General features: G+C 36.2%; 1 protein-coding gene across 4 annotated transcripts in view; it reads right to left on the bottom strand.

The window, feature by feature from the left end:
* MITF (melanocyte inducing transcription factor) overlaps positions 1 to 27,980 on the bottom strand; it is a 128,400-nt gene that overhangs the window by 36,564 nt on the left and 63,856 nt on the right. For 2 of the 4 annotated variants that reach the window (XM_026722234.2, XM_026722242.2), the window contains exon 2: positions 27,027 to 27,270. In XM_026722234.2, the coding sequence (XP_026578019.1) occupies positions 27,027 to 27,270 (244 nt within the window). Of the gene's footprint in view, positions 1 to 27,026; positions 27,274 to 27,980 lie in introns of all 4 variants that reach the window. The other 2 variants (XM_087923653.1, XM_087923652.1) reach the window with 1 other exon arrangement.

The raw sequence follows: 27,980 nt of genomic DNA, 5'->3' as shown, positions 1-27,980 counted from the left end.
TGTGATCATCTTTTGCGACCTTCCGACAAGAAAAATTAATGGGGAAGCCAGATTTACGTAACAACAATTTAATTAATTTAACAGTTACAGTGATTCAATTAACAACTGTGGCAAGACAGGTCATAACATGGGGTAAACTCACTTAACAAATGTTTCACTTAGCAACAGAAATTTTGGGCTCAATTGTGGTTGTAAGTCGAGGACTACCTGTATTCTTACACAGGCTTATTCTTGAAAGACAAGTCTGGAAAGGAAAGCATCCGAGAAAGAGCTTTGGGGAAAAAAATCAGTATGTGTCAGATAGTCACCTAACAGTTGGGTTAGAAATATATAAACCAGTTAGTTGTTGTTAGTTGCTAGTTGCTAGATGTTCTGATGTTTGCTGTTTTTGGTTCCTGCATTTTTCCCTATTGACTGTTGCTGATCATCATTTTTCTTGGATTGATGTGAGTCTGATTACTGAACCATTTATGATACTGGACTTTGTTAATGGGATTATCCCTGGACTGAAAACTGATTGCTTTAACTGTAAATGACTTGGACTGTTTGTTGGACTTTGCTTAACCGCTTACTGGAAGTAAAACCTACATTTTACTATTCAGTATATCTGTCTGCTGGTCGTGTTATTCAACATCACTCTCACTGTGTGCACTCATTCTCCTAACGGGGAATTAACTCAACAGTATGTCCCTCCTTTATATTTGAATTCTAGATGCTTTTCTTTTATGCATCGTATTATTTAAGGGTCCAGGAAAGATTTTCATTTGTGCTGGTAGATATGTTGAGTTTTTGTGTGTGCTTTACTAAAATGGCTACCATGGGAGCAGGAATGGGATTCAATGTTTTTAACAACCGGTTCTGTGGGCGTGGCATAGTTGGTGGGCGTGGCTTGGTGGTAATGTGACTGGCTGGGTGTGGCCAACTCAACATTGCTCACATCGAGGCACACATTTCCTCCAGTGGCCTCTCATGACTATGGGAATGCTGCAACAGTTGTAAGTGTGAAAAATTGTAATAAGTCACTTTTTTCAGTGCCATTGTAACTTTAAATGGTCACTCCACACAAGTAAAGTACCAGCAAAGGAGGCGAAAAAAGCTCCAGAGAAGTTGCAGAGACAGGAAGTCTAGTCCTGCCAAGAATGTAATAAGGGTTAACGGAGAGGCAGTTTCTGTAAGCAACACCAGAATGTTTCCTTCTTGCCTTCCTTACAGGATTAGGCCAGTAATTTCTTCTAACAACCGGTTCTCCGAACTGCTTAGAATGTTAACAACCGGTTCTAGCAAATAGGTGCGAACCTGTAGAATCCTACCCCTGCATGGGAGCTTGTCCATTTACAAGATCTCTGCCATGGGACACAAGTCATTAGTAGCAATTTACTAGACAATAACCACCACTGAGTCTAAACATCTTCTATAGGATTTTCCCAACTTTAACTTTGTCTTTTTTTCTGGACAGTTGAGTATAATTCTAGGCAAAGCACCAGAGTTAAAGCCTTACTTGCATTCTCCTTCCCCTCCCCCTGAAAGTAGTAAAGTCTCATTCAGTCCAAGAAACAGGCTTGTAAACAAAGATGACAATGCTGGATAAGGCAATGATTTGTTTGCCAAATACATCACTAAATATATCAATTAAATTGTTATTTTTAAAAAATAATAATTGGGGGGTTTCTTTTCTTCTCAAATTGATAAATCCTATGATAATATATCTCAATAAGCATCGGTATATTTGTCCCTCTCTCCCTCAAGGCACATTTGTTTCTTAAAAATGTACGTTAGATTGCTTTAAAATGTACAGTAGTACACATAGTTCTGGCTCACTGTAAATATTCATTTAAAATCAGCCATGTTTTTTTCTTAAGCTTTTGGGTTTACCTGATTTAATCTTTTTGTAGCAGGTTACCCAATCCTCTTAAAATCATTGTAAAAAGAATACAGATCATCTGACCCCTACTGACTCTGAAAAAAAAAATACTTCCAAGATGCACTTTCTTCTACTGACACAGAAGTTAAATCCCTTATATCTACAATATTGTTTGTAAATAAAGTTGTAATTAGTTGCACAGATAAAGCTGAGTTTGCATGGAGCTTCTCTACTAAATATGTGCTAAGATTTGGCCATACAAAACTGACAATAAAAAACCCATTACAGTTTCAACTATCACATAACAACAATCTAATTTTGGGATACTGAATTGGAACAGGTAAACGTCCAAAACTGAAATTGTTGTTGCACATTTAAAAGACGCTATTATGTTATTAAAAGAGATTTTTTTTTCTTGCCAGCTCTGGCCACAACACAAAAGAACACTTGTTTTACAAGTATGACCATTTTTTCATGCTACATGCTTCTGTAAGTTGCCACAGGGATAATTTGGCAAAGACTGAGAGATTCTGTTAATTCAAAAGTATTTTGTGCCACTTAAATCGCTTATAGATATTAAGCGTCACAGTTTATGGTAAAAAATAAAGCCAGCCAAAGTCAATCGTTCATTGTCTACAACTTTTTATCATAATTTTAAAAAGATTATTTATCATTTTATTAACATTTTATTGGACATTACCAATTTTCTAGGGGGAAAAGCCACTTTAAGAATGGTAATATGATACTGTGCTGAATAGCTTGATTTGATTCTCTGCTTAAATGAGCTATGCTGTAATTTATGTGTGTATTGAACTTACTAAATTATAATAAAATAGCTTCTGATACATCACTGAATAAGATGATCAAGCACTAAATATAGGATTTTCCAGTCACCTTCATGGAAAACCTTCTCATCTCCTTTTTGCTATATTATACAATTGTTTCAGAAGACATGGCAGCTTAGGCATATAATATACAAAAGGGGATAAATTATACCCAGATAGCACAGGACTTTATCAAAATTCCTTGCATTGCTATGATTTGATCAAAATTATACTAGAAAATTGACTAAGGGGTTCTTCACTGCTAGTACAATGCTACTGGAGAGACCAGATGCCTGAATTGGTGATATAAAGTAAAACTATCCTCATTTAAGACAATGGAAATTTACCATATTTGTTTTGTACTATAACCCATCATCTGATTCTGGCATATACTGTGCTAACTACTCAAAGGCAGAGATGAAGATGGAAATGAAGATGGAGATTTCTATGACATAAACTTCAAGTATGCGCTTAACAACTTTGTCTGCATGTCATGCCAAACCTACAGCTTACAACTACAGATAATCTTTGATGTACAATTGAACCCAAAATTTCATTTGCAAACTGAGGTAGTTCTTCAGTGAATTTGGCCCCATTTTATGACTTTTCTTGCCACAGGTGTTAAGTGAATCACTGCAGTGTTTAAGTTAGAAATAGGGTTCTTAAGAGAATCTGGCTTCCACGTTGAGTTTGCTTGACAGAAGGTTGCAAATGGAAATCATACAATCCCGGGACACCACAATTGTCATAAATATGAGCCAGTTGCTCACCATCCAAATTCTGATCGCGTGACCAAGGGAATGCTACAATGGTCATAAATGTGAAAAAGGGTGATAAGTCACATTTTTCAGGGACATTGTAACTTTGAACGGTCACTAAATGAACTGTTGGATGTTGAAAACTACCTGTACAAGAGGAAAAGTACCTTTTTTCATTGAAAGGCAACATTTCCTTCACATCATTAAGAGGAACAAGAAAGCCAGCTTAGTATACAGAGGTTAAGACAGAGGTCTCCAAACTTGGCAACTTTAAGTCTTCTGGGAGTGGAAGTCCACAACTCTTAAAGTTGCCAAGTTTGGGGACCCCTGGGTTAAGACATTAGGTTAGAAACTGGAAGACTATGGATTCTAGACCCACCTAAAGCATGAAGCCAGCTGGATGACTTTGGCCCAGCCCTAGAAAGGAAGAAAGAGCCAACCACTTTCAAAAATACTGCCAAAAAACTGCAGAGATTAGTTCAGGTAGTTGCCAAGAGTCAACATCATCTTGGAGGTGCATGCACACACACACACACACAAAACTAATAGGAGCAAGGGGAACAGATATAAATTTGGTTGAAATCATGATGTATGTATTTATGCAGCAAGAAGTTTCACTGGCCTTTCATCTGATGAAACTGACAGTGATCTTTGAAAGCTTATGTAAAAATCCCCCCCCCCCCCATTTTTAAGTTGTCAAAAAACTCCTTTTTAAAGTCTGGGCTTATTGTTTGCAGTACGCACTTTGTGAAAGGGTGATCAGGGAGCCCAAAAAAGTGTTCAAAAAATACTCCCTTCAAATTGATCCACAGTTCAAAGGATATATGGCTTTAAGTCTGAACACAATTTCAGCAAGCCAATTGATTGAAAAGAATGATTCTAACTTTCTGCTTTTTGAAAACACATCCTGATCCAAGTTTAATTTAGCTTTTACAATTCTATTAAGTTCCTACCCATGTTGCTTTACATGCACATCACAGTGTTTATGCTTTACAATGTAGCTTGTGTTTTACTGCTCTCAAAACTTGCACACTATCTTTGTAATTTTTTTTAAACAAAAAGAGTATAGAAACATTCCTTTAAAACATTCTTTTTAAATGTCAGTGTTATGCAGCGTCCTCCTATTCAATAGAAATCCCATGAACTAATGGCTGAAGTTCAGGAAAGGACTTCTGCTTTCTCTGTTTTTTTAAGTGTTTGTTGATCACAAAAGTTATTATATTTATTTTAGTGAATGTGTTGCTGTTAATTTGCCAGAAACATAGGCACATTCATTCCTCGGAATGGGGCTATAAGGATGATACAGCATGATCTCTGCACTTTTGTCTAAGAGGAATTGAGCTAATCAGGGATCAAATAACACCAATACCATAATAAGAGTATTTGTAATATCTCTCTGTTCACCAAGACCTCAGAGCCACATTCAGTTGAAAACAATAGTACATTTTAATAAAGAAATAACAATCAAAGCAAAACCAAGAATCTTCTGATATTACAACAATGTAATTTACAGCCATGGGGCGCGGTGGCTCAATGGCTAAGACGCTAAGCTTGTCGATCAGAAAGGTCAGCAATTCGGTGGTTCGAATCCCTAGCACCATGTAACAGAGTGAGCTCCTGTTATTTATCCCAGCTTCTGACAACCTAGCAATTTGAAAGCATGTAAAAATGCAAGTAGAAAAATAGGGACTACTGTGGTGGGAAGGTAACAGCGTTCCATGCGCCTTCGGCTTTTAGTCATGCTGGCCACATGACCACGGAGACATCTTCGGACAGTGCTGGCTGTTCTTGGCTTTGTAACGGAGATGAGTACTGCCCCCTAGAGCCAGAAATGACTAGCACGTATGTGCAAGGGGAACCTTTACCTTTACCTAAAGCCATTTCTGGTTATATCATAGCATTGTGAAGACTAATCACATTGAAACAAAACGGTTTTGCTCTCACTCTGATTATCTTAGTATGTTGTAAAGAAAACTTTTGTCCAAATAGATGGCAGAAGTAGTGGTGAGCAAATTGTAAAGTGAAATAACATCCTGTCCTATTCAATTCAGCAAAACTTGAAAAACCATTGATGTCTATTGAGACCTCAATAGTCAGCACTACATAAAGTCTAATAAAATGAATAAATAATCTGCCTATGTTGCTATTCTTCCATTGCTACTTCCTCAGAATCTCACATGAAGTTGAAAGAGCTCTTATCATAAGATATGACTTCTTGCACACAAAGAAATGAAATAACTTTATTTTCATACCCAGTAAATGACAACGGTTACTAAAGCACGAATTTTCATATTCCTCAGAATGATTTCTACACATTCCCAGACAGTCAACTCTACAAATCAAGATTTGAAACAAAATATATGTTTAGCAATTATCTCCTCTTCTCTTCCAGAGAAGTTATAACATAATCATATTTGCATAAATCGAGGTACTACTCAAAGAAGATTGGGAAAATGTTTTAAGGGAGACGATCATGTTTGATAGTATAAATCCAACAGGAAGAAAACTATGTTCCCTTTTTAATTAATTTCAGCTAAGAAATAAACTGCTTAAACTGGGAGCAGGAAAGCAATGGCGGTTTCTGATCTTTTGGATAACTTCACAATTCCTTCCCATTGGCTATGCTGAACACTACTGACAGATGAAATTGAAAGACAATATGGATATGCATGGAAGTATGGGTTTATATATTTCTTATATTGTTTGTTTTTGTTTGCTTGTAAAATTTATTGGCTGCCCATCTTACCACAAGGTAACTCTGGGTAACTTAACAATCTTTAAATATAAAAATTATACAAAACCTAAAAAACTTAAGATCCAAACACGGGATACTAGCCCTGGGCAAACTGGTTTCCAGACATGTTTTGGATTTCAGCTCCCATAATTCACTCTCAACATTTTCTTTGTTGTGTCAAAATTATGCAAATTAGTCTAATACATCTGAAGGGACACATAAGAAAGGCACATGTACCTATCGGGTCTTAAATCTTCAGGTCAGTGTCAAAGGCTTTGAAACAGAAATACTGTGGGTTGGAATGAAACTGCGTACAGATTCATCTTATCTTTAGAAGGATCCTGATTTTTTCCCCTTAAAGTCATTTTAAGGCCATACACAGAGCTATAATTTTAATGTTGCTTAATTTTATATGCTATTTTATTACTTTAATGCCTTGCAATCTTAATATAATGTTCCTTTGCAAATTAGCTTGGGAGTGAGAAAAGGCTGGAAGAAAGTCTAATTAATACACAGATTTTTGACTCCTTAGTTTGACTATTGAAAAGAGCCTCCTACACAGAAGAAAAACCTCACCCCTTATTCACTTATGCCCTTTTTGAATATAAAGCATGTTAGATGCTTTCTTAGTTATGAATCAAAAAATAAGACAGGTGGGATATCCCTTTAAATGAAATCCAAAGTACTTCCATTGTTTAATTTTAAGTCAGGCATTTAATACTAACATACCAGAATCGCTAATTTGAGGAATTATTACTGCATGCATGAATGGGCACTCTCTCATTAAAAATAGCGTTAGCTTCAAATAGGATTAATTAATTCAAATTGAAGCTAGCGCAACAGAAGAAAATGGAAATGCAGGAACTATTTAAATGTGGAGTGGGAAGAGAGAGGTAGAGAGAATTGTACATAATTGCAGCCATGTACAATTTTATTTAAGGGGTGGGGGAAGTCTAGTGAATTTGGCTTCCTTAAGAAATAAGAAGCAGCCTCTTTGCAAGATATTTTTCTGCCTGTGACATGGAATGACAATGTGCCACTCTCTGCATTTCACCATAGGAAGACAACAGGTCTATTTTTTTCTCTTTCTTCTGGGCTACTGATGGGATAGAGTCCTTCAAGGAATCCAAAGGCATTTTGAAGTTTATTTAGTATAAGGCATATCTTACATGAACTAGCAATATATATTCACATTTCCCATTAAAATATAAATGTTAAAAAGATCTATGTTAGAATACCAATGTCTAGGTCAAGGGTGTTCAAACTTGGCAAGTTTAAGACTTGTGGACTTCAACTCTCAGAATTCCTGAGCTAACATGACAGTCTTAAAGCTGTCAAGTTTGAAGACCCCGGAGTCTAGGTCATGTAACCATTGAAGTGCAGCATCGTTTATATTTTTTAAAATCAGATATTGGATGGTATATGCCCTCAGCTTAAAGCTGGTCATGAGGTGAACTACAGTTTGAGTTGAGGCCCTGCAGTCACAACAAAGGAACAATATGATGCCCCATTTATATAGAGAGTCCTGGCAAATGCCGTGTGAGGTGTGAATCCTATTCAGGGTTGTCCATTGCTGAGATGGTACCATAGTTCAAAGCCCGGCACCATTTTTGTTTGATCATTTATATGTCTTCCTATCTCTAGGAGTTCGGGGACCCATTTGGTTTCCATTGGGAATCGATATTAAAGTTGGTAGGTAGATGTTGTGCAAGTGCCAGTGGGGGCTTTCTAGATTTGAGTCTTATATCTGATAAATGAAGAATGTTGGCATGCACCAGTAGGAGTGAGTGGTTCATAATTTTGTTATATAATTTCATAATATTAATAAAGGAAAATATTTGTAGATAAAGGTTGAAATTCCCTGCCAAAAATGCCAGGGAATTTCTAGAAGCCTGGCACTCCATCAAAAAGGAACCAAAAGACCCAAGCACCTCTCCACCAGAAATCAGCACCCTGATCAGCATAGATTAACCTCCAAGGTTAATATCAGACCAACAATCAAGTAAGCAATATCCCAATCAAGAAACTGCCAAAGAGCCAACAGCAAAGAGCCCAACCAAAGAATCTCTAAGAGTTCCCCCATCAACACCAACAGCACTCCTTACTAGCACTGATGACGTTAACTAGTTTGGGTAATGAAAGGTCTGAAAGAAAACAAGCAAGAGAACCAAGGACCCCTAATTTCATAATAGTTTGAGATACAGGTAGTCCTCAACTTTTCACCACAACTAAGCCCAAAATTTCTGTTGCTAAGTGAAACCTTTGTTGTGTTAATTTTGCCCCACTTTATGACCTTTCTGCCACAGTTGTTAAGTGAATCACTGAAATTGTTAAGTCAGTAAAACAGTTGTTAAGTGAATCTGGCTTCCTCACTGACTTTGCTTGTCAAGAAGGTGTCATGGCCCCATCGGAGCTTGGGTCCAAGGAGGAGGAGGAGGACAGGACAGAGCTAAGGCTGATGGAGGAATGACCAGAGGAGCAGGACAAAGCAATCCCAGGTCCCTCGGGTCTAGGAAGGGTCACCAGTAAAGGAGAGAGGAAGCAGGATGACCCATGATTGGAAATATCCTCTTGGAACATTTGTTAAATCAACAAAACAAGCTGGATTCAAAACAGCATAGAATACATATGAAAAGAATAGCATATTTTATTTTACTCCTCCAGTTGCCTTCTATTAGTAACTTATTCACTTTGCAGAGCTCCCACTGTATGTGGAAATGAAGTGTCCCTCACTTGTGCACCCATTTATATATGATAGTTTCAGTTTTGTCCGAATGGCACAGTCTGATTTTACTATTTTTTTAAAGTATTTTAAATTCTGCACCGGTATAAACTTTGTCTTTTTACAAAACCTAATCTTGCTGTTTCCTCTGCATGTTTATCGCTGTGAAACTCATCCATGTTTAGAATCAAGCATCTCTTTTCAACTTTCTATTTTGACTCTTTGTTTCAAGGATTCTTTTTTAACTCCAGCAAAAAGTTCTTGGTTTTGAAATTATTGGCCTTTAGGCTTGAGAAATCGAAAAAATAAGGAAAGTTGGTAAACATCAAGAAGCTTGCTCCAAGGCAAGTAGAAAGGCAAACCCTGTCTCTGTTTCACAGTTTAGATTGTATAAGACCTATAAACCCCGTCTTTGCTGATGTCAATGTATTCCTTGGCAAACCATGGCACAGAAGGGCTACTGTTCAAAAGCTAAAGTTTTGTACTTTGGGCTCCAAACAAAGCTAATTACAGCTTTAGGGTCTTATATGGTTTTCCGGCCAAACACAAAGGATCAATCTGCAATTTATATCAACAGAGAACTGCATGTTTCCTACTCTCTCACCCTCCAATGTGAAGAAACAAAGAAAAAAAATAGGGACATTTTCAACAATTTCATAAGAGAGCAGTATATTATAAATTATAATGACACACTTTCGATCTATATTTTTGGCAGTTAGTTTTTAATTTTGGGATCACATATTTCCTATTTTCTCTATTCCTTGTGTGCTCCAATTCTTTCCCTTTCCTTGTTAAAACAAATCAAAGCTAGAGATGATCACACTTGATCTCCTAATATCATTTCAATATCATTTGGTATGAGGGAAACATTCACCTCAGAGGTGATTATTTAGATCACAAACTATCTGACCAGCAGAACCGAGTCCAAACTCATGGATATTTATATATTCTATTAATTAAATTTATATGCCACCTGTCTCACTGTGAAGCGACTCTGGGATGCTTGTTTTGCTATAAATAACGTATAAAATAATGAAAAGGTTTAAAACGTTAAAACTTTGGGCACTGAAAGTGAAAATATTTTTGGCTCTTAGTGACACTGGTGGAAATAAGGGGACATATGAGAAACTGGTACTGTTGAGGAGGGCTGAACCAATAGGGCTGTGAAGGTGTGTAGACATGCATGCACACATATACGTAAACTGGGTGGTGGTGGTGATAGCAATCGCCTTCAAAATAAAGCAATCCCTGTGTGCTGGACTGGGACAGCCAAAGGGCTAGATGTGAACAAGGGGCTATAAAATTCTCTGTTCTACAGTAAACTCAAAATGTAGGAAATAACAAAATTTGATGTCTAGCTGGTGAACATCTACTTGTCCATTAGGTCCGGCAAGAGATGCACTTTATGTGTCCCATTTGTGAAAGAGTATCATCTGGCAACACCCAAGAAGAGACTTTGGAACATAGATCTGAGATTGCCCTCAATTTCCCCAGCCTTCAGGAAGGTCCTAAAGACATGGCATTGCCATCTTTCATGGGGTCTGTTAATACCAGGTTTCACTGAAAATAAGACCCAGTCTTATTTTCTTTTGGCTCCAAAATAAGCACCAGGTCTTATTTGGGGGGATGTCTTAACTCCTTACCTTAGGACTGCCACAGCTAGGCCTCCCATGCCCCGACACCTGTCATGCTCCTACAAATTCTTCAGGTGTCGGGGTGTGGAAGGCCTGGTTGCGGCAGTCATAAGGTAAGTGTGTGCAGGGCACATGAGGCAGCTCCACCCCTTCACCCCATCATAGCTTGATTTTTATGCCTACACCTCACCCCACCTCATACAACCAGATGGCGGGGGGATTTAACTAGGGCTTATTTTTGGAATAAGCGCAGGTGTGAAAAGTGAGCTAGGGTTGTTTTCAGGGTAGGTCATATTTTCAGGGAAACACGGTAGTAGAGAGCTTATACAATGGTTGTGTTGAATGTGATGGATTCTGCCACTGATTATGGATCACGAGTCACTCAGAATCACTTAGGAGTGATGGGCAGCTACACAAATTGAATAGTTTTTTTAAATGACTTACTTTAAAATGATAATTCTGTTTCTGTTTTGTGATATCACTTTTTAAGACATGTTTACTGAGTAGTAATTAAAATGTTATTCTTATGAGAAACTGATTCTTTGAAATAATCTTTATTTTAAAATTCAGGTAAAAGGTAGGGGGAACAGGGGAGGAGAGAACCAGTTTGGCATAGTGGTTAAGACTTCGGGCTAGAAACTGGGAGACTATGTGTTCTAGTCTTGCCTTGTATGAAGCCAACATGATGACTTTGGGTCAATCGCTATCTCACAGCCTTAGGAAGCAGGTAATGGCAAACCACTTCCGAAATCTCACTAAGAAAACTGCAGACTAGTCTAGTTCCCAGGAGTCAAAACTGACATGAAGGGACCACAGCCCCCCCCCAAGGGGGGGAATACTAGGTAAAAAAGGATTGTTGCCTTTAATAACTTAATTATTACAGAAACTATTTTGAAAGTTACAAAAACATGTAATTTACCCCCCCAAAATGCTGAATGGCAACACAGTGAGTTAAACCATTTGCTATGTCTTTCTTTCCATCAAATGCATTGCTTGCTTCAGAAACCTTACGATTTTAAATGTATTGGAAAATGTTTATTTATAGAAGCTAAAATAATAGTTGAGTTTTACAACAAAAAGTAAATATTACCAATACAGATATAAGACCCAGTTTGATGTAGTGGTTGAGGCATCAGGCTAGAAATTGAGAGTCCATGATTTTTAGTCTCACCTTTGGCAGCAAGCCAGTTGGTGATCTTGGGCCAGTTACTCTCTCAGCCCTAGGAAGGAAGCAATGGCAAACCCCTTCAGAAAAACATTGTCAATAAAATTGCAGTGACATAGCCAGTAATTTGCCAAGAGAGAATACTGATTCAAAGGCATCACACAATATAAATATGGATAATATACAAGTAACATAGAAGAGAGAAGTATATTTTTCTATGTTACAAAATCAATTATATCAGGTTTTAAAATGTTAAAACTTTTTAAAAATCCTCAAAGGAAGTTAATTTGTCAAAAATCTGAAGTCTGAAGATATATGAATACAGTTGTCTTAGTCATATCTCTTAGTAGCTTTTTATTGACTGAATATTCTTATCATCGCGAGAAATAAGTAAATCAGTTAAGAAGTAATGATATCAAAACGTAGAGAAATAATATTACAAAAAAGGAAACTTTATGAAGAATTCTGAATTTGCTGTGTTTGGGCTGTTGCCAAAATGATCATCATATGTTTCTAGAAAAAATTATTGTGTTCCAGATTCAAGAAGATTGATGAAATATGTCAATCTCATCCTTTGAACTGGTTATTTATTATGGTAAAAAGAAAAGCTGGGTAATATGATTATGTGTGACCAGAATACAAATTGTATTAATGTGGCTACTTTTGAATTTTTGCTGTATTTGGTTTATCTTGTTTATTTGTTAGTTTGCTTTATTTAATTTGAAATGGGGTTTTGTTTTACTTGCATTCATGTGCTTTATATTCCTTTCATTGCTTATATTAAAGCAATATATACGCTTATATTAAAGCAATATATCTCAATCATCTTAATCACTTCTTCGATCACATCTTTAATCATCTTAGTTGCTCTTCTTTGCATTTTTTCCAAAGTCTCAACATCTTTTTTGTGATGTGGTGACCAAAATTGGCTGCAGTAATCTAGGTGTGGCCTTACTAAAGCTTTATAAAGCAGTACTAATACTTCACATGATTTTGATTCTATGCCTCTGTTTATACAACCAATTGTATTAGATTTTTTGGCAGCGGTTGCACATTGCTCACTCATGTTTAATTGATTATCCACTAGAACTCCAAGTCCCTCTCATAGTTACTGTTATTGAGCCAGGTTTCATCTAATCTGTATTTATACCTCTGGTTTTTCTTGCCCAGGTGTAATCCCTGGTTTTTCTCCACATTACATTTCATTTTGTTGGATAGGGCCCATTGTTCAAGTCTGTCAAGATCTTTTTGGATCCTGAGCTTGTCTTCTGGGGTATTGGCTAGTCTTGCCAGATTACTGTTATCTGAAAATTTGATGAGGTATCCTTCTATTCCCTCATCTAAGTTATTTATGAAGATATTGAAGAGTACTGGGCCTAGGACAGAACTTTGTGGTACCCCACTCCATGTAGGGTTAATGGTAGTACCATTAAAGACTACTTGTTGACTACAGTTTATCAGCCAGCTAAAAATCCAGTTGGTTGTGATGCTATCTATTCCACATTAATACACATTAATATTTTTCCACATGTTTTAATATTTTAAAATAAGATTCTTCCTCCGCTTAAGAACAGTGCATTGAAATACAGGCTGAACCACAGAATGTGGAAAGTAGCCACCACGTGAACTTGAAAGTCTTGGCTTGCTCAAGCTCCTTACCCCTTTGGTGGTTTTTACTCTGATTGTGTTCTTCACATGATGCTGATAATGTCTTTAATGTATCAAATGCCAAATATTCAGGGGCTATATCTCATTCATTTGCATGTTTTGCTTAAGAAACAGCAAAGCTTCATTCTATTGGGAACACGGTCAGTAAACAAAACTAGCACTGAAATAATCAGGATTCCTGATTGATAGACCATATGAATAGCCTTTTTTCCATCCTAACTTGTTCTTTCAAGTCCCTCGATGATGCACCCATTATCACTGTAACTGAGACCATGCATCTTGCTGCCAATCATCCTCTTCTATTTCTTTCTACCTTTCCCAACATGAGCCATTTCCAGAGACCTGGATCTTCTCATCATACCTCCAAAATAGAATAACTTGAGCCTGGTCTTTTGTGCCTCAAATGAGAACTCTGGGTTGATTTGTCTTATCTACCACTTCAAGAACAAATACAAACAGTTTAATTTGCAATTTTTACAATTATAAAAGCTTCACACATTTTAGTAAAATTATTTAAACATTTTGTCAAATGTTATTGAAGGAAATGTGTATATTCACTACTGATACTTCCTCTTGTTCAAACTTTCTCCCCAAACTTAACATTTCTAATAAAAGGATTATTTTAGAACTTGAGACATGTTTCATGGAAAAAAATAGATATATAATGCAAGTGATACTTATTTATTATTCCGTTTTCCTCTTGTTTCCCCCCACAAAACAACTCCATGAGGTGGGTTGGGCTGAGAGACAGTGACGGGCCCAAAGTCACCTACCCATCTTTTATGTCTAAAGCAGGACTAGAGCTCACAGTCTCCTGGTTACAAGCCTAATGCCTTTACCACTACTAGACCAAACTGGTATCCTCCTATATGCCTATAACAACACTAAGAATCATGATATTGGTGATAACAGAGAATCGAAGCAATGTATGACAGAAGTACAAATCTTCTAAGCCTTATCAAGTCCGTTGGCAGTTATTGCTTACTGTTAATCAGAGATAAAAGTTAATACCAAGAACAGTTACAAACATATCAGAGCATCATTGTGGATTTTTAAGATCTAGAAAATAAGTTGAAAGATAAGAGTGCTCAGATAGTCTTGTCAATCTTTTTGGTCCAAGAGTGATGGAGACTAAAAGAGAAAGAAGCATAATGCAGGTAAATTATTGGCTTCAGAAAAGATGCTGATGAGAGACTTGGATTCTGGAAACATGATCCAAATAATATGGACAATGGATTTCTACCACAAGATGAGTTGTATCTTATTATTAGTAAGAGTGTTTGGACAGTGCATGATGAATATGATTTTTAGTAGTTGCATCTGAATCCTGTCGATGTGGCATCTCAAATTCTTGATCTGGGGCTCTCAAATAAAGACCTGTGCACATTAGAAGAAACTGGGAGCATTATTTTAAATAAGCTTATAAAATCATATAACAAACCTAGAATTATTATAAAATAGCTAACGTTCAAAAATCAATTCTAGTTGGGATGCTCAAAATTAAAAAAAAAAAGCTTGTTAGACATGTTAAAAATAAAAAGGAAAGGAATCAGAATACTAGTTAACTCAGTGAATATGGCAAACAGATGGCAAAGAAAATATGAAATTACTCATTTGTCTCAACCCACAAAATTTCAAGGACCTATGACTTTTGAGAGCACTTCCTAGATCAATTGATCTATAACCATCTTTAAAGTGCTAAATTAATTGCCAGAGGTTAGTGTGGATTTGCAAGTATATTTGACCAAGTATCCCATGACATTCTGATTAGCAAACTGATTAAGTATGGGATATTCACCAGGACAATTAAATGAATGCATAGCTGATCACATAACTGCACATAATTTTTATAAAGTACACATACTTTATAGTAATTCATTAATGTAACATTTATATCAGTGATTTCTCATCAAAGTGGAGTGATTCTATAATTCTTCAATTTGGAATACTGAATGAGATGCTTGAGAAATTAGTTTAGAATTCCAGACTTAGAGAAACATTTAGTTAATCTTCAGATGACACAGAATTATGAGGGGTGGCTAATAACTTAGAAAAGAGAAATAAAATTCAAAACAATGGACCAAAAATAATGGAATGAAATTTAACAAGACAATTTAACAAGACTATCCTGCAATCTGCCACTCACACATTGCAAAAACATATGGACTACACAACTCGATCAGGGCAAAGCAATAAATGCAATCTACATAGACTTCTGTAAAGCCTTTGATTCAGTGGTACACAACAAACTACTCCTAAAGCTAAAATCTTACTGAATCTCTGGACACCTGCATAACTGGATAGAAACATTCCTGTCAATGCTCAAAATTGGGAGTATCCTATCAAATTCTGTATCTGTCAACAGTGGTGACCCCCAAGGCAGTGTTCTAGGACCAACTCTTTTCAAACTCTACATAAATGACCTCTATGATCATATTAAGAACAACTGTGTTCTCTTCGCTATGATGTAAGGCTATGCAACACCACAGACAATACTGCTACCCTTCAAAAAGACCTCAACTATGCATCAGAATGGTAAAACAAATGGCAACTTCAAATCTCAACAAATAAAATGCTCTGTCTTACATATCAGCAAAAAACATCAGAAAATAAAATACAGGCTGAATAGTCAAGACCATGTTGATGATCCAAACTCTGTCAAGGATCTTGGAATACTCATCTCTAATGATCTAAGTGCTAGAGCCCACTGTAACTACATAGCCAAAAAGGTGTTAAGGGTTGTTAACCTAATCTTACGTAGCTTTTTCTCTGGTAATATTACACTACTAACTACAGCATACAAAACATTTGCTAGACCAATACTTGAATACAGCTCATCAGTCTGGAACCCACATTACTTATCTGATATTAACATAGTTGAGAAAGTCCAGAAATATTTCACAAGAAGAATTCTACACTCCTCTACTCATTACAGAATACCTTATGCCACCAGACTTGATATTCTAGACCTAGAAAACCTAGAACTACACCGCCTGCAGTCCAATCTAAGTATAGTATATAAAACCATATATTGCAATGTCCTACCTGTCAATGAATACTTCAGCTTCAACCATAACAATACAAGAGCAAACAATAGATACAAACTCAAGGTTAATCGCACCAAACTTGATTGCAGGAAATACGACTTCAGCAACAGAGTGGTCAATGTCTGGAATACTCTACCTGATTCTGTGGTTTCTTCCCCAAACCCCGAAAACTTTAACCTTGGACTGTCTACTATTGACCTCACCCCTTTCCTAAGAGGTCTGTAGGGGGCATGCATAAGTGCACCAACATGCCTACCGTCCCTGCCCTATTGTTTCTTTTATTTTTTTTAATTTTTCTTATATGTATCCATTTATTCATAACTATGTTTTTACTTATACCTATTATCTTGTAAGCTACTGACAAACCAAATAAATAAACAAACAAACAAACAAACAAATTAATTAATTAATTGCAAAGTTCTTTATAAAGGAAAGAAAAATGGAATCTATGAATATAGAAAGGGGAATACTTAGCTTGGTAATAGTACTTGTGAAAGAACAATTGTGATACTAGTTAGTTTTGATTCAATGGAGATCTAAGTGCTAGTGCCCACTGCAACTACATAGCCAAAAAGGCATTAAGAGTTGTTAACCTAATCTTACGTAGCTTTTTCTCTGGTAATATCACACTACTAACTAGAGCATACAAAACATTTGCTAGACCAATACTCGAATACAGCTCATCAGTCTGGAACCCACATTACGTATCTGATATTAGCACAATTGAGAAAGTCCAGAAATATTTCACAAGAAGAGTTCTCCACTCCTCTACTCGTTGTAGAATACCTTATGCCACCAGACTTGAAATTCTAGAACTAGAAAACCTTGAATTACGCCGTCTTCGGTCTGATTTAAGCATGGTATATAAAATCATACATTGCGATGTCCTACCTGTCAATGAATACTTCAGCTTCAACCATAACAACACAAGAACACACAACAGATACAAACTCAAGGTTAACCGCACCAAGCTTGACTGCAGGAAATACGACTTTAGCAACAGAGTGGTCAATGTCTGGAATACTCTACCCGACTCTGTAGTTTCTTCCCCAAATCCCAAAAACTTTAACCTTAGACTGTCTACTATTGACCTCACCCCTTTCCTAAGAGGTCTATAGGGGGCGTGCATAAGCGCACCAACGTGCCTACCCTCCCTGTCCTATTGTTTCTTTTATTTTTCTTTTATTTTTCTTATATGTACTCATTTCATGTATTCATAATTATGTATACACTTTTACTTATCTCGTAAACAATTGACAAATAAATAAAATAAAAATAAATAAATAAAATAAATTTGGCTGCAAAAAAAGCCACAAATGCAACTTTAGACTAAATCAACAGAGGTACCAATCTCAAAGCGAAGAAAGTAATAATACCATATTTATATGCATGAAACAGAGCTCACCTTGATTTCAGATTCAGGTTTGGGGCATCACATTTTAAGAATGATTCAAACAAACAGAAAAGAAGTCAGAGAAAGGAAACAAGAATGATTAAGGATTCAAAGCTAAGCAAAAATTCTTTAATTTCACAACACATAGCCAGATTTAACCATAGTTTCAATTGGGAAAATGTGACAATCTTAGACCAGGCCAAATCCAAAAATGCCAGGGAACTTCTAGAAGCCTGGCACTCTGACAAATCAGCCATCAATAGACATATAGACATTAACAACTCTAGACTATGCAAAAGAGACCATCCAAAAAGGAACAAAAAGACCTAAATACCTCTCCACCAGTAACCAGCATTCAGATCAACTTCAGACCAATAATCAACTAAGCAACTGCCAAAGAGCCACCAAAGAATTCCTAAGACCACCCCCACCCACACAGACAAGCAAGATACTAGCATATAAACTGACAGCAAACAGCACTCCTTACTAGCACTGATGATGTTACCTAGTAAGGGTAATGAAACATTTGGAAGAAAACAACCAAACTCAGAGAACACCAAGTACCCTTCAAAGCTAAGTCTCATGAAAATGGACTAAAGAGAACAGAAGACATAATCAAGACAAGATGTATCTTAATTGCCTAGATACTTCTACTTATGATCTTTCAGTGTGGTCAAAGCAGTAAAGAAAAGACATGGTTGGTGGCACAGCAACAGTATTTCCAACTACAGCACACACACGCAGAAAGAGAAAGAGAGAGACAAGAGACATAGATAAACAGTTTATCACCCTTCCACTCAAGAACTAATGTAGATGGCTACAATCATTTCATGTTGGCACTATGTCAAGGATGACAAACTTCCGGCCTACAGGCCGGATGCGTCACATGCTGGCCACACCCACCCATTTTAACAAGGGGGGAAGTCATGATACATCATGTGACAACATGACGACATGAGTTTGACACCTCTGCACAATGTGAACAAGACAATCCATAGATAACGTCTTACTTTTTCTTGTCTATGCTGAGTAAGATTGTATTCTACATCCCTTGCTTTTGACTAATTATTTCAAGCTCGCCTATTTGCATACAATTTCTGACTGATTAGGCTGAAATGTCGCACGCTGTTTCCATCTATATTAGGATTGGATTGCTTTATTTTCTGTGGGATGTTTATTCAGATACCAACATCACTACCCAAAGCCCTACTTTTTCTCTCTTTCTGTGAATCTGTTTACTTTTAATGAGGAAAACAAAGTATTTTAAGGGAAGCAAATTAATTTATTTTATAACTCTGTGCATCTCTGCATATCTAATTATTTTTAATGGGGAAGTAAGCATTTTAAGAGAAACAAATTGATCTATTTTACAGGAAGGGTTATGTGAATCCACTTGGACACAGTAAAACATTTTAAAAGAGGCAAATTAATTTATTTTGTAGGGCAAGTGGATGTAAATCCAGTTAAGAAGAAAAGTAAAGTTTTCTATTTTTGTGCTATTTTGTGGCCTTGACTTTTTTTGGCTCATTAAATCATTGCAGCCACTTTACAACTATGCCCCTAATAGTTCATCAGAATTTATTTTGTAGTCAAAGCATTGTCTCCCACAGCTGAAAAATGGCCTGGAAACAGCTGAAAAACAGCCTGAAAGATGGGTGGGGGCAGGGTCAGCCAATGGTTGGATTAGCCAGTTCGCCAAACTGGGCAGAATTTTAACAACCAGTTTACCTGAACTGGTCTAAACCAACTGAATCCCTCCTCTGGCTGTCCCTGAATAATTCTTAAGACCAACTATGATGAACAGACAGAATAGTATAGACCATGCAATAACTCTTCAGCATACCACTGTAGAAATGTCAGGTATTTCTACAAAGTTCCATTGTGGATCTTATTTTCATCTTAAATGAAATTTAAGGATTTCATTTTCCCTTTGGCACACGACAAATTAGAAGCTGCAAAAGAGGAAACAAAGCTGCTCAGAACAGAAACAGATTTGTTCTCCAAAGCCTTTGCAGACACCTAAAATTAGAGGTGCATAATGATAAAACAGAGGAATTATGAAGGCAAAAACCCAGCTCAAAAAAGGGAATCCACAGAAGCATGCTGTTTTTGCCAGAATGACAAAAGCAATGTTTTATGCTTTAAATCTGATTGAAACATCACAGTGCTTATATAAAAGATATTGGGACTTGCACTGCAATCCCATAAGGCAGCTAATGTGATGAAATTTAATCCAGAGTTGCAGTAGGGAGGGATTCTTTCTTTGAGGGCAAAGAGATAGCAAGCTTGGAACATCTGGTGGATAGAAAGAGAGCAAGGTCAGACCCTCCCCTAGCAATTCACAGAGTATATCTGTAATTATTGCAGATAATTTCTTTAGTCTGGCAAGATTCTGTTTGTAGGTGACCAATAATAAAGGAACTACTCAGTGTGTTGTTCTTTGGGCCCGGCCACTTTTGTCCTTCTGCCTGCCTATGGACTGAGCTGAAGCAAGATTTTTCATCAGAAGATACTGGTATAGATTCAGGTAAAATCTATTCACTCCAATCAAATTCTTTCCTTCTGACCCACTATTCAGCATGTCAGGGGAGTGAAGGAGAACATTCTTAAACATTAATTTAACCTTTCTATATTTCATTCTTTAACTAGGGAAATAAAAATTATGCACAGAGAAACCTATGTGTAAATTCTTCCTTGCACTCCTTGATTGAAAAGGAAATTATTAACTGCTTCTCAATTTTTTTTGAATCAGCTCACATCACCTAAACCTTACAGATAAACCAGAACAAACACACATGTTAAAATCTGCACATTATTTGCAGTTCAATTCATAATTAAAAAGCAATCTCTTCTCTCTTCCCCCCCCCCATGAAAAAATTGACACAAAAATGCATATGATGGGTAAGTACACACAAAACTACATTACTTTGGAGTAAAATATAATGCAAACAGTTTATTATAAGCTACTTCGTTACCAAAGGAACTACAAAAGCACAAGGGAAAAATATACAAATGTATATAGAAATAGAAAATATTTTTTATTTTATTTTTTAATTTATTGTATTTTTATCCCACATTTTCACCTTTTATGGTGACATGGCAGTGGGGTAGAATTAACAAAGTACAAATTGTTCATCTGTATTAACATGTTCATGATTTTTTTTTTCACTGACATCAAATGCACGTCTTTACTTGCAATACAATCCTACCCTTGATAACTATATATAGAACTGCACCCTTGATTATGTACTTGTATAAGCATGTGTCTATTTATTGGATTCTCAATGGACTTACTAAGAAACATAGTATAGCTATAAATCTCCTTAAATGTTAGTGAAATCTATCTGAAAATTAAAACAGATAAACTAGAGTTTCAAATTGGAGAAGAAAAACAGATACAGAATAGATGTATCTATTTTTTTACACTGCTTTACTAGTTACAGAATACCATTTTCTATAAATCCACTAGTTGGCATAGCACAGCCTCATTAACATACCTTCTCATAATCCTTGCATCTCTCTCTCTCTCTCTCTTTAAGATGATGGTAAGGAATCTACTCTTAAAGGCTTACATTCTTGGCATAATATTATTACCTCTCTAACTGGGATCAAGACAGGTTCTACTTCCAATCACTCATAAAACTAATAAAGAAATTAATTTGCTTCCTGATGTGAATTTAGGGAACTCATAAATCCTTTTACTAATCTGCCTTTCAAAAAAGAACAATGATTTTTTTTAAAAAAATCCAAAGATCATGACCAGAGATATTCTGGCATAGGATTCAAAACTGGGGTCCCTTTTCCCCTTTCTATCTATATTTACAAAATGCACTTCATAGAATGGATGATTTATATTTTTGCTAAATTTCAAGGTTCCAATACAAGTTTATTTTATGTTTAATTACATCCTCTCTAACTGATATAATTATAAACAAGATCTTCCACACTTATTAGATTAGATCATTACTGCCTTACCTTAAGTAAAATCTAGGAATCTTATGTGAAAAGATAGCCAGTAATCCTTCTAGACAAAATCAAATATATCTTACATTACAGAGAAAAAGATTGAATAATCCATATAATGCCCATTCTGCTCTACAAAAGCATGATAATATGATATAAACGTGACAATGAATATTTAGCTGTCAAATAGACCATCAAATGTAATAACATGGATGTAGCAAATAATTAGGGAAAGTGTTTATATGTGAAACATTTATCATTGTAACTTGTCCAATCCAAATCAAAATATTTTCGAACTAATCTTTCCTTGGGATTGCAACATGATTCCTTCTTTTCTTTCATTTGCCATCACACTTCACAAGATACAGACAAAATATAACTTAATGATTTACAAAAAAAAAAAAATAGCATGCGGCTTTATTCTTCCTCTCTCGTTGCCGTTTTCCCACTGCTTTTATTACTATCTAGAGAATATTTTGAATTTTAGGAACAGCTTCCAGGTATACTTAAGGGGCCAAAGGAGAAAGAAGGCAAGAACATTCCTATGTATGTATGGGTCACTAATCTCAATTCTTTCGCTTTAAGGCTATGATCCCATTTTTGAGGCTTTTTCACACATCAATTAATCCAGCCCCTACACTGCATTTTCTCCAAAACTCTCCTGATCCAATGACTGTTTAAGAATGTTGTTCTATTTTTCATACAAGGTCACAGACAAAACATACATCACCAAAATTATCTTCTTTTTAAAAATACACATAAAAATATTTGCTGCAGTGGTTCACACACACAGAGCGGTATGTGCTAAAGTCGGGAGTATTCAGCAGAGCATCACAGAATTCTGCCAATTGTAACATTTGCCAAAAGCATGTTCTTTCATTCCACATCTCTTCCCTTTCCACAACTTCCACAGATAATCCAGGCCATAGGGTATTACAGGAGAAAAGTGGGAATTTATGAAAGAATGATGTACGCAAATCAAAAGGAGAATGCAGAATTGAGGCCTTCAAATATCTCCACTGCATCAGGAGGATACTTCAGAGTTCCATTTCAAAAATAAATATTGTAATTGAATAACCAAAGAAGCAAAAACATTTCTTGCTTTCTGGTTTTTTAGATTTATATCCCACCTTTCTTATGGCACTATGCCTGCCATTTATTCCTTCAATTTCACCACATAATATCTCCTATGAGAGAGACTGGTCTGAGAGAGAATGGTTGAACCAATGGTACTTAGCAAGATTCCATGACTGACAGTTAATTCATTCCCGATACCTTAAATAAGGCATTTACCTGTACTAAAATAAATAAGAAGCAGAATTTTGTTGTCAAGAAGCCTTCCAATGCACAGACTTGTAGGTGTGTGTGTGTATCTACTTACTAATCTGTGCATTATTTTATATAATAAATTTATGTATATACATATTATACACACACACACAACAAAATTAGAATCTGCAGTGATCAAAGAAGCCAAGTTGAAAAATATTGCACTTGCATCATGTCCAGCAAAAATAAACTTCTACAATTCTTGTTGTAAGAAGCTTTGTGTGAATTAAAATGAAAGAATTGGTTCTATAGAAGCAGATACATACGTCACGTAAGCTGTTTTATACTAAAATGTATCTTTGGTCATGTCAAAGTGATAGAGATTAAAAGTACACCATATAAAGAGGATACAAGCACAGAGAGCAGAGGTAAATTAAGACTTTAAGTAATTAACATAATAATGTATTAAACTATTAAAAGTTTGTGATGATAGGCCTGTCTGGGTCTGGTAGGATAAAAAATAGGCAGCAGGCATGATTCTCTAAGAATTACAGGGCTACTACATACTGTATGTCAGCAACCTGAATTAGGAATAGAAGCCAATGGGGGAAATGGAAGATTATATCAAACCTACTTTCTTTGTATTTTGTAATAACTAACCTTTTTACAGAAATGAGCCTCTGACGCAAAGCATTATTCTGGGAGACATTTTCATGAAATCTAGGATTCATTTTTTTATTAAACTTGATTCCCTGCCCCACTCCCCCACCAAGAATTACCCTTTTCCAATAAGAGGCAGAGATCATTCTCCTTTTCATCTTGTACCAGAGAAGCTGTTGATGGCCTTTTTTCAAAAACAAAAAACAAAAATCTGGAGTAGAGATTTCTCCATTGCAACTGATGATAGTTATTTTATAAAAGTTAAATAGCTTGTGGACTGCAGCAGATATAATCAGATGCGGCCAATGCAAGATAACTTAGGTATTGTAACAAAACTGACATTCTTTCCTCCATCAGACACAGCTTTCTCATTCATGGTCCACATAGCAAAAGCAATTTTTGCATACCCAAAAAATTAAAGCAATTTTGTTCAGTAAGCCTTTTGGTTTATCAGAAAGAGATAATTCTGAACTTTTTAATGCTTTGAGAAATTATTTCATTTTATAATTGCTTTTAATAGTTATTACTCCTCTGTGTGATTCTTTGTTCAGGAAGCAGGAAAAATACACATGAAGTGTACAGACAACACTTACTATGAAAGAAAAAGTTGAGTGATGAAATAAAATATCAGACTATTGTCTGAATAGTCTGACTTACACCTTGTGTAAGTCTGACTTACACCTTGAAAGATATCTCTGGAGATTTTCAGCCATCCCGGTCATGGTTGTCTCAAAGGTGCTTTTTCAAGAGGCAATTGGAGGTTGTTTTTTCTCTTGGGTATGTTTCGCTTCTCATCCAAGAAGCTTCTTCAGTTGAACTTCTTGGATGAGAAGTGAAACATCTTCAAGGAAAAACAAAGAAAGCCCAATTGCCTCTTGAAACCTTTGGGTTGCACTTTGAGAAATAGTTGAAAGGCAAATAATAAATACTTAGGTCAAATTTAGCAATATTGGTTGCATTTTTCCAATTTTTAATGTTGTGAGCAAAATAGTTTTAAAAAGGCGAAATCAATACGTTGTTGTTCACATTATAACCAAGCACCCATATTTGATCAAACTATCTTAGATAGAGATGAAGGAGGAGAATTCTGTTCCATGCCAATGACTGTCTAGGAAGATTCTCAGACATTCAGGTCATAGTTGTTCCAAAGATGCTTTTTCAAAAGGCAACTGGACTTTGTTTTTTCTCTTGAATACATTTTGCTTCTCATCCAAGAAGCGAACTGAAGCAGAACTTAAGATGCTTCTTAGATCAGAATCAAAACGTCTTCAAGAAAAAAAACCAAGTCCAGTTGCTTTTTGAAAAAGCACCTTTAGAACAACCACAGCAATAATCTTCTGTGCATATATGCCAATGTACATAGAAGGTTATTTTGATCAAGATAAAATAATAAATAGGCCACACATATGACTGGATATGAGAGCTATGCTGGAGAATATACCTTAATGATAATTGTGCTTCTCAGTCTGTATAAGAGTTAAGTTCTTATGTTAGGAACCAGGTTATTTCTTCAGAGCTTCCTATTTTAAAATGAGGTCTCTTGCATAGTTTAGAATCACAGCACAGTTTTACATAATTTACATAAGGACTAATAATTCTGTCTCCATTATTACATCCCAATTTAAGACAAAACTGCATCATATTATCTCTGTTTCCTAACTTCATAATTTCTTTCCTTTGCTCTATGAGTTCCAGGGCCTTCTTGATTCTACTTATAAAATTTCATTTAGACCTAATATGCTAGTCATTTTCTAAGACTCAACACAGAGATTGAAAACTCAACTCCAACCAACTCTTGCCCGACATTAAGAGCTGTAGTGGTACAGTGATTAGAATGCAGTATTGCAGGCTAACTCGGCCCACCGCCAAGAATTTGATCTTGAATGGCTCAAGATTGACTCAGCCTTCCATCCTTTCAAGGTCAGTAAATGAGGACCCAGATTGTTGGGGGGTAATATGCTGATGTTGCAAATCACTCAGATAGTGATGTAAAGCACCATGTGACAGTATATAAGTGCTATTGCTACATCACAAAAACCATTGGTGTTTTTTTTTTTAATTTTGCAAAGCACATCAATGAGGAAAGAGGTGGAAAATCTGTGACCCTAGGCAACACATAACTACCCCCCCTTTTTAGTAGCTCTCAGACATATATTTGACTATAACTGTTGAAACCTGACAGCATAGTTTCCTGCCATTTTGGTATGCAAACATATGACAACTGAAGCAAATCCTAAAATAGGCATATCACAATTTAGAAGACAAGGAATTTACTCAGTTTTCTGGCACCCATCAGGTCTCTAGTTGGGAAATTCTGAGGATTGTACCTCAACAAAACTGAAGTGCACCTGAGGAAAAGTTTGGCTAAATTCTCTTTGCATCTGAGAATTAAGATTTCATTTTAAAAACTCCATTTTACCATATGGTTTGACTACCATCACCATACAACTGTATTTCAAAATGGAGGAACACAGTTGGGTTTACAATGATGTTAGCTCCAGAACAAAAAGTAAAGACAATATAGTTTGTATATGTTGCAGGTAAAACAATACAAAAGGTTGAAAATGGCAGTTTCCCTTTGAATTTTGGGATTACCTTTGTTAGTGTCAAATGCTGAGTGCTGGTAAAGAAATGTTATTGGTTTATTTCAGTTTCTATGAAGAGAAGAAGTCTGACTTTCTATCTAATGTGGAAACAACTTTCCTAACTATTAGGAAGTTGGAGAAAGAGCAGAATGGTTACAAAAAGAAATGAAGTCATTTGAGCAAAACAAGATTACTACTACTAATGATTTACAGGAAAGGACTGCATTCCAGATTAAACCTTTCTCAAACAATCCTTTGTGCAGGAGCTCTATTAGTTTCTGAAAAAAAGCTTTTGATGGGTATACATACACATGCATATATGTGTGTATACGTTGTGTATATACATAGATGCACACATATTTATACAGAAACAAAAAGAAAAGATGATTCCATCAAAGTTAAAGAATTTGAAAACTTTTGGTTATTGTTTTTAAGTGTCTAAAATAAGAGAGCAGTTTTCAAGATGGTGAGCGTATTTCACATCCATTGGAAAAATGGGGAAGAAAGGGATTTGGGGGGGGGGGGATAACTTAACTAAAAAACACACACAGTACCATCCCTTGCCTAGTCAAATGAACTTTGCCTGGGAAAGCTGCAACACAGATGCACAGGGAGAGTAAAAGTGATAAGAAGATTAAAAATACCCTCTGTCATTATTGCACGAAACAATTTTGAGAAAGCTTTGCACTAATGGAAACAAACTTCCACCATCTTCTCAAATCCGAACCCAACAAGTCGCCTACCTTCAGGACTTCCATTGGCACCTGAGTCGCAGGAGGGAGGCTGGCGGGGAGGCTGACGTTGATGGCAGGTGTCTGACTCACAGCCCCTCTCTGCTGCATGAACTGAGTTGCCTGCTGCTTCTGTCGCTGCTCTCGGCGTTCTTGCTCCTGCATTTGCTCACGCATGAGCTGCTGTCGTAGCAAAATCCGTGATGTCATATTGGAGGAGCTTAGCGGAGGCTTGGAAGCTCCAGGGTGCTCCAAACTGCTGAGGGAAACACCAGAGAACACTCATCACTGCTCAGTAAATATTAGCTGGAGTTGAAAGAATCAGGCTTTGGGATGGGATATTATTGGATGGGTTAGGAAGCAGGCAAAAACTTTTGCAAGGGTAGAAAAAGGCATATCCGGAGTGTGAATCTACAGATTACTGGGGTTGATCCATTTAACAGGAAAAAGTTCAGCTACATTGTAGTCTTCTCAGGCTCACTTAACTCTTGTAACTTTTACATTGTTTTTATATTTATACTTGTTCTGACGTTCATATTTTTATTGCAGTTTAAGTAGCCAGAGTCACTTTGAATAGCGAGATGAGTGACATATAAATTTGATAAACAGATAAATAAATAATGACTAGCATTGCTTTGCTAATTCAGAAAAAGAGAAAGAAGGTATCTTTGACTCTTTCAGTCAGAATTCTCCTATTTCATTTTTCTTTTTGGAAGGGGGAAATTCTGGTGAGTTTTTTTGAATGCATATTGGCCCAGTAATCATACTGAAAAAGGAATTGCATACATATCAATTCAATAAGAGATTCCTTTGATCAATTTATTACTAGACTGATATTCTCTCTTTATTTTTGACAATTCAAGATGCACATAATGCTTCTGTCTCCTACTTTTCCCACAACAAGCCCATAAAGGGATTTGAACCAAGAGATAGTGACTGTCTCAAAGTCAGCTTTCATACTAAGAC

Source organism: Pseudonaja textilis, chromosome 2 (assembly GCF_049901715.1).
Source record: "Pseudonaja textilis isolate UNSWEBS1 chromosome 2, rPseTex1.2, whole genome shotgun sequence".
Lineage (NCBI taxonomy): Eukaryota > Metazoa > Chordata > Lepidosauria > Squamata > Elapidae > Pseudonaja > Pseudonaja textilis.
This window is presented reverse-complemented; position numbering and strand designations above follow the sequence as displayed.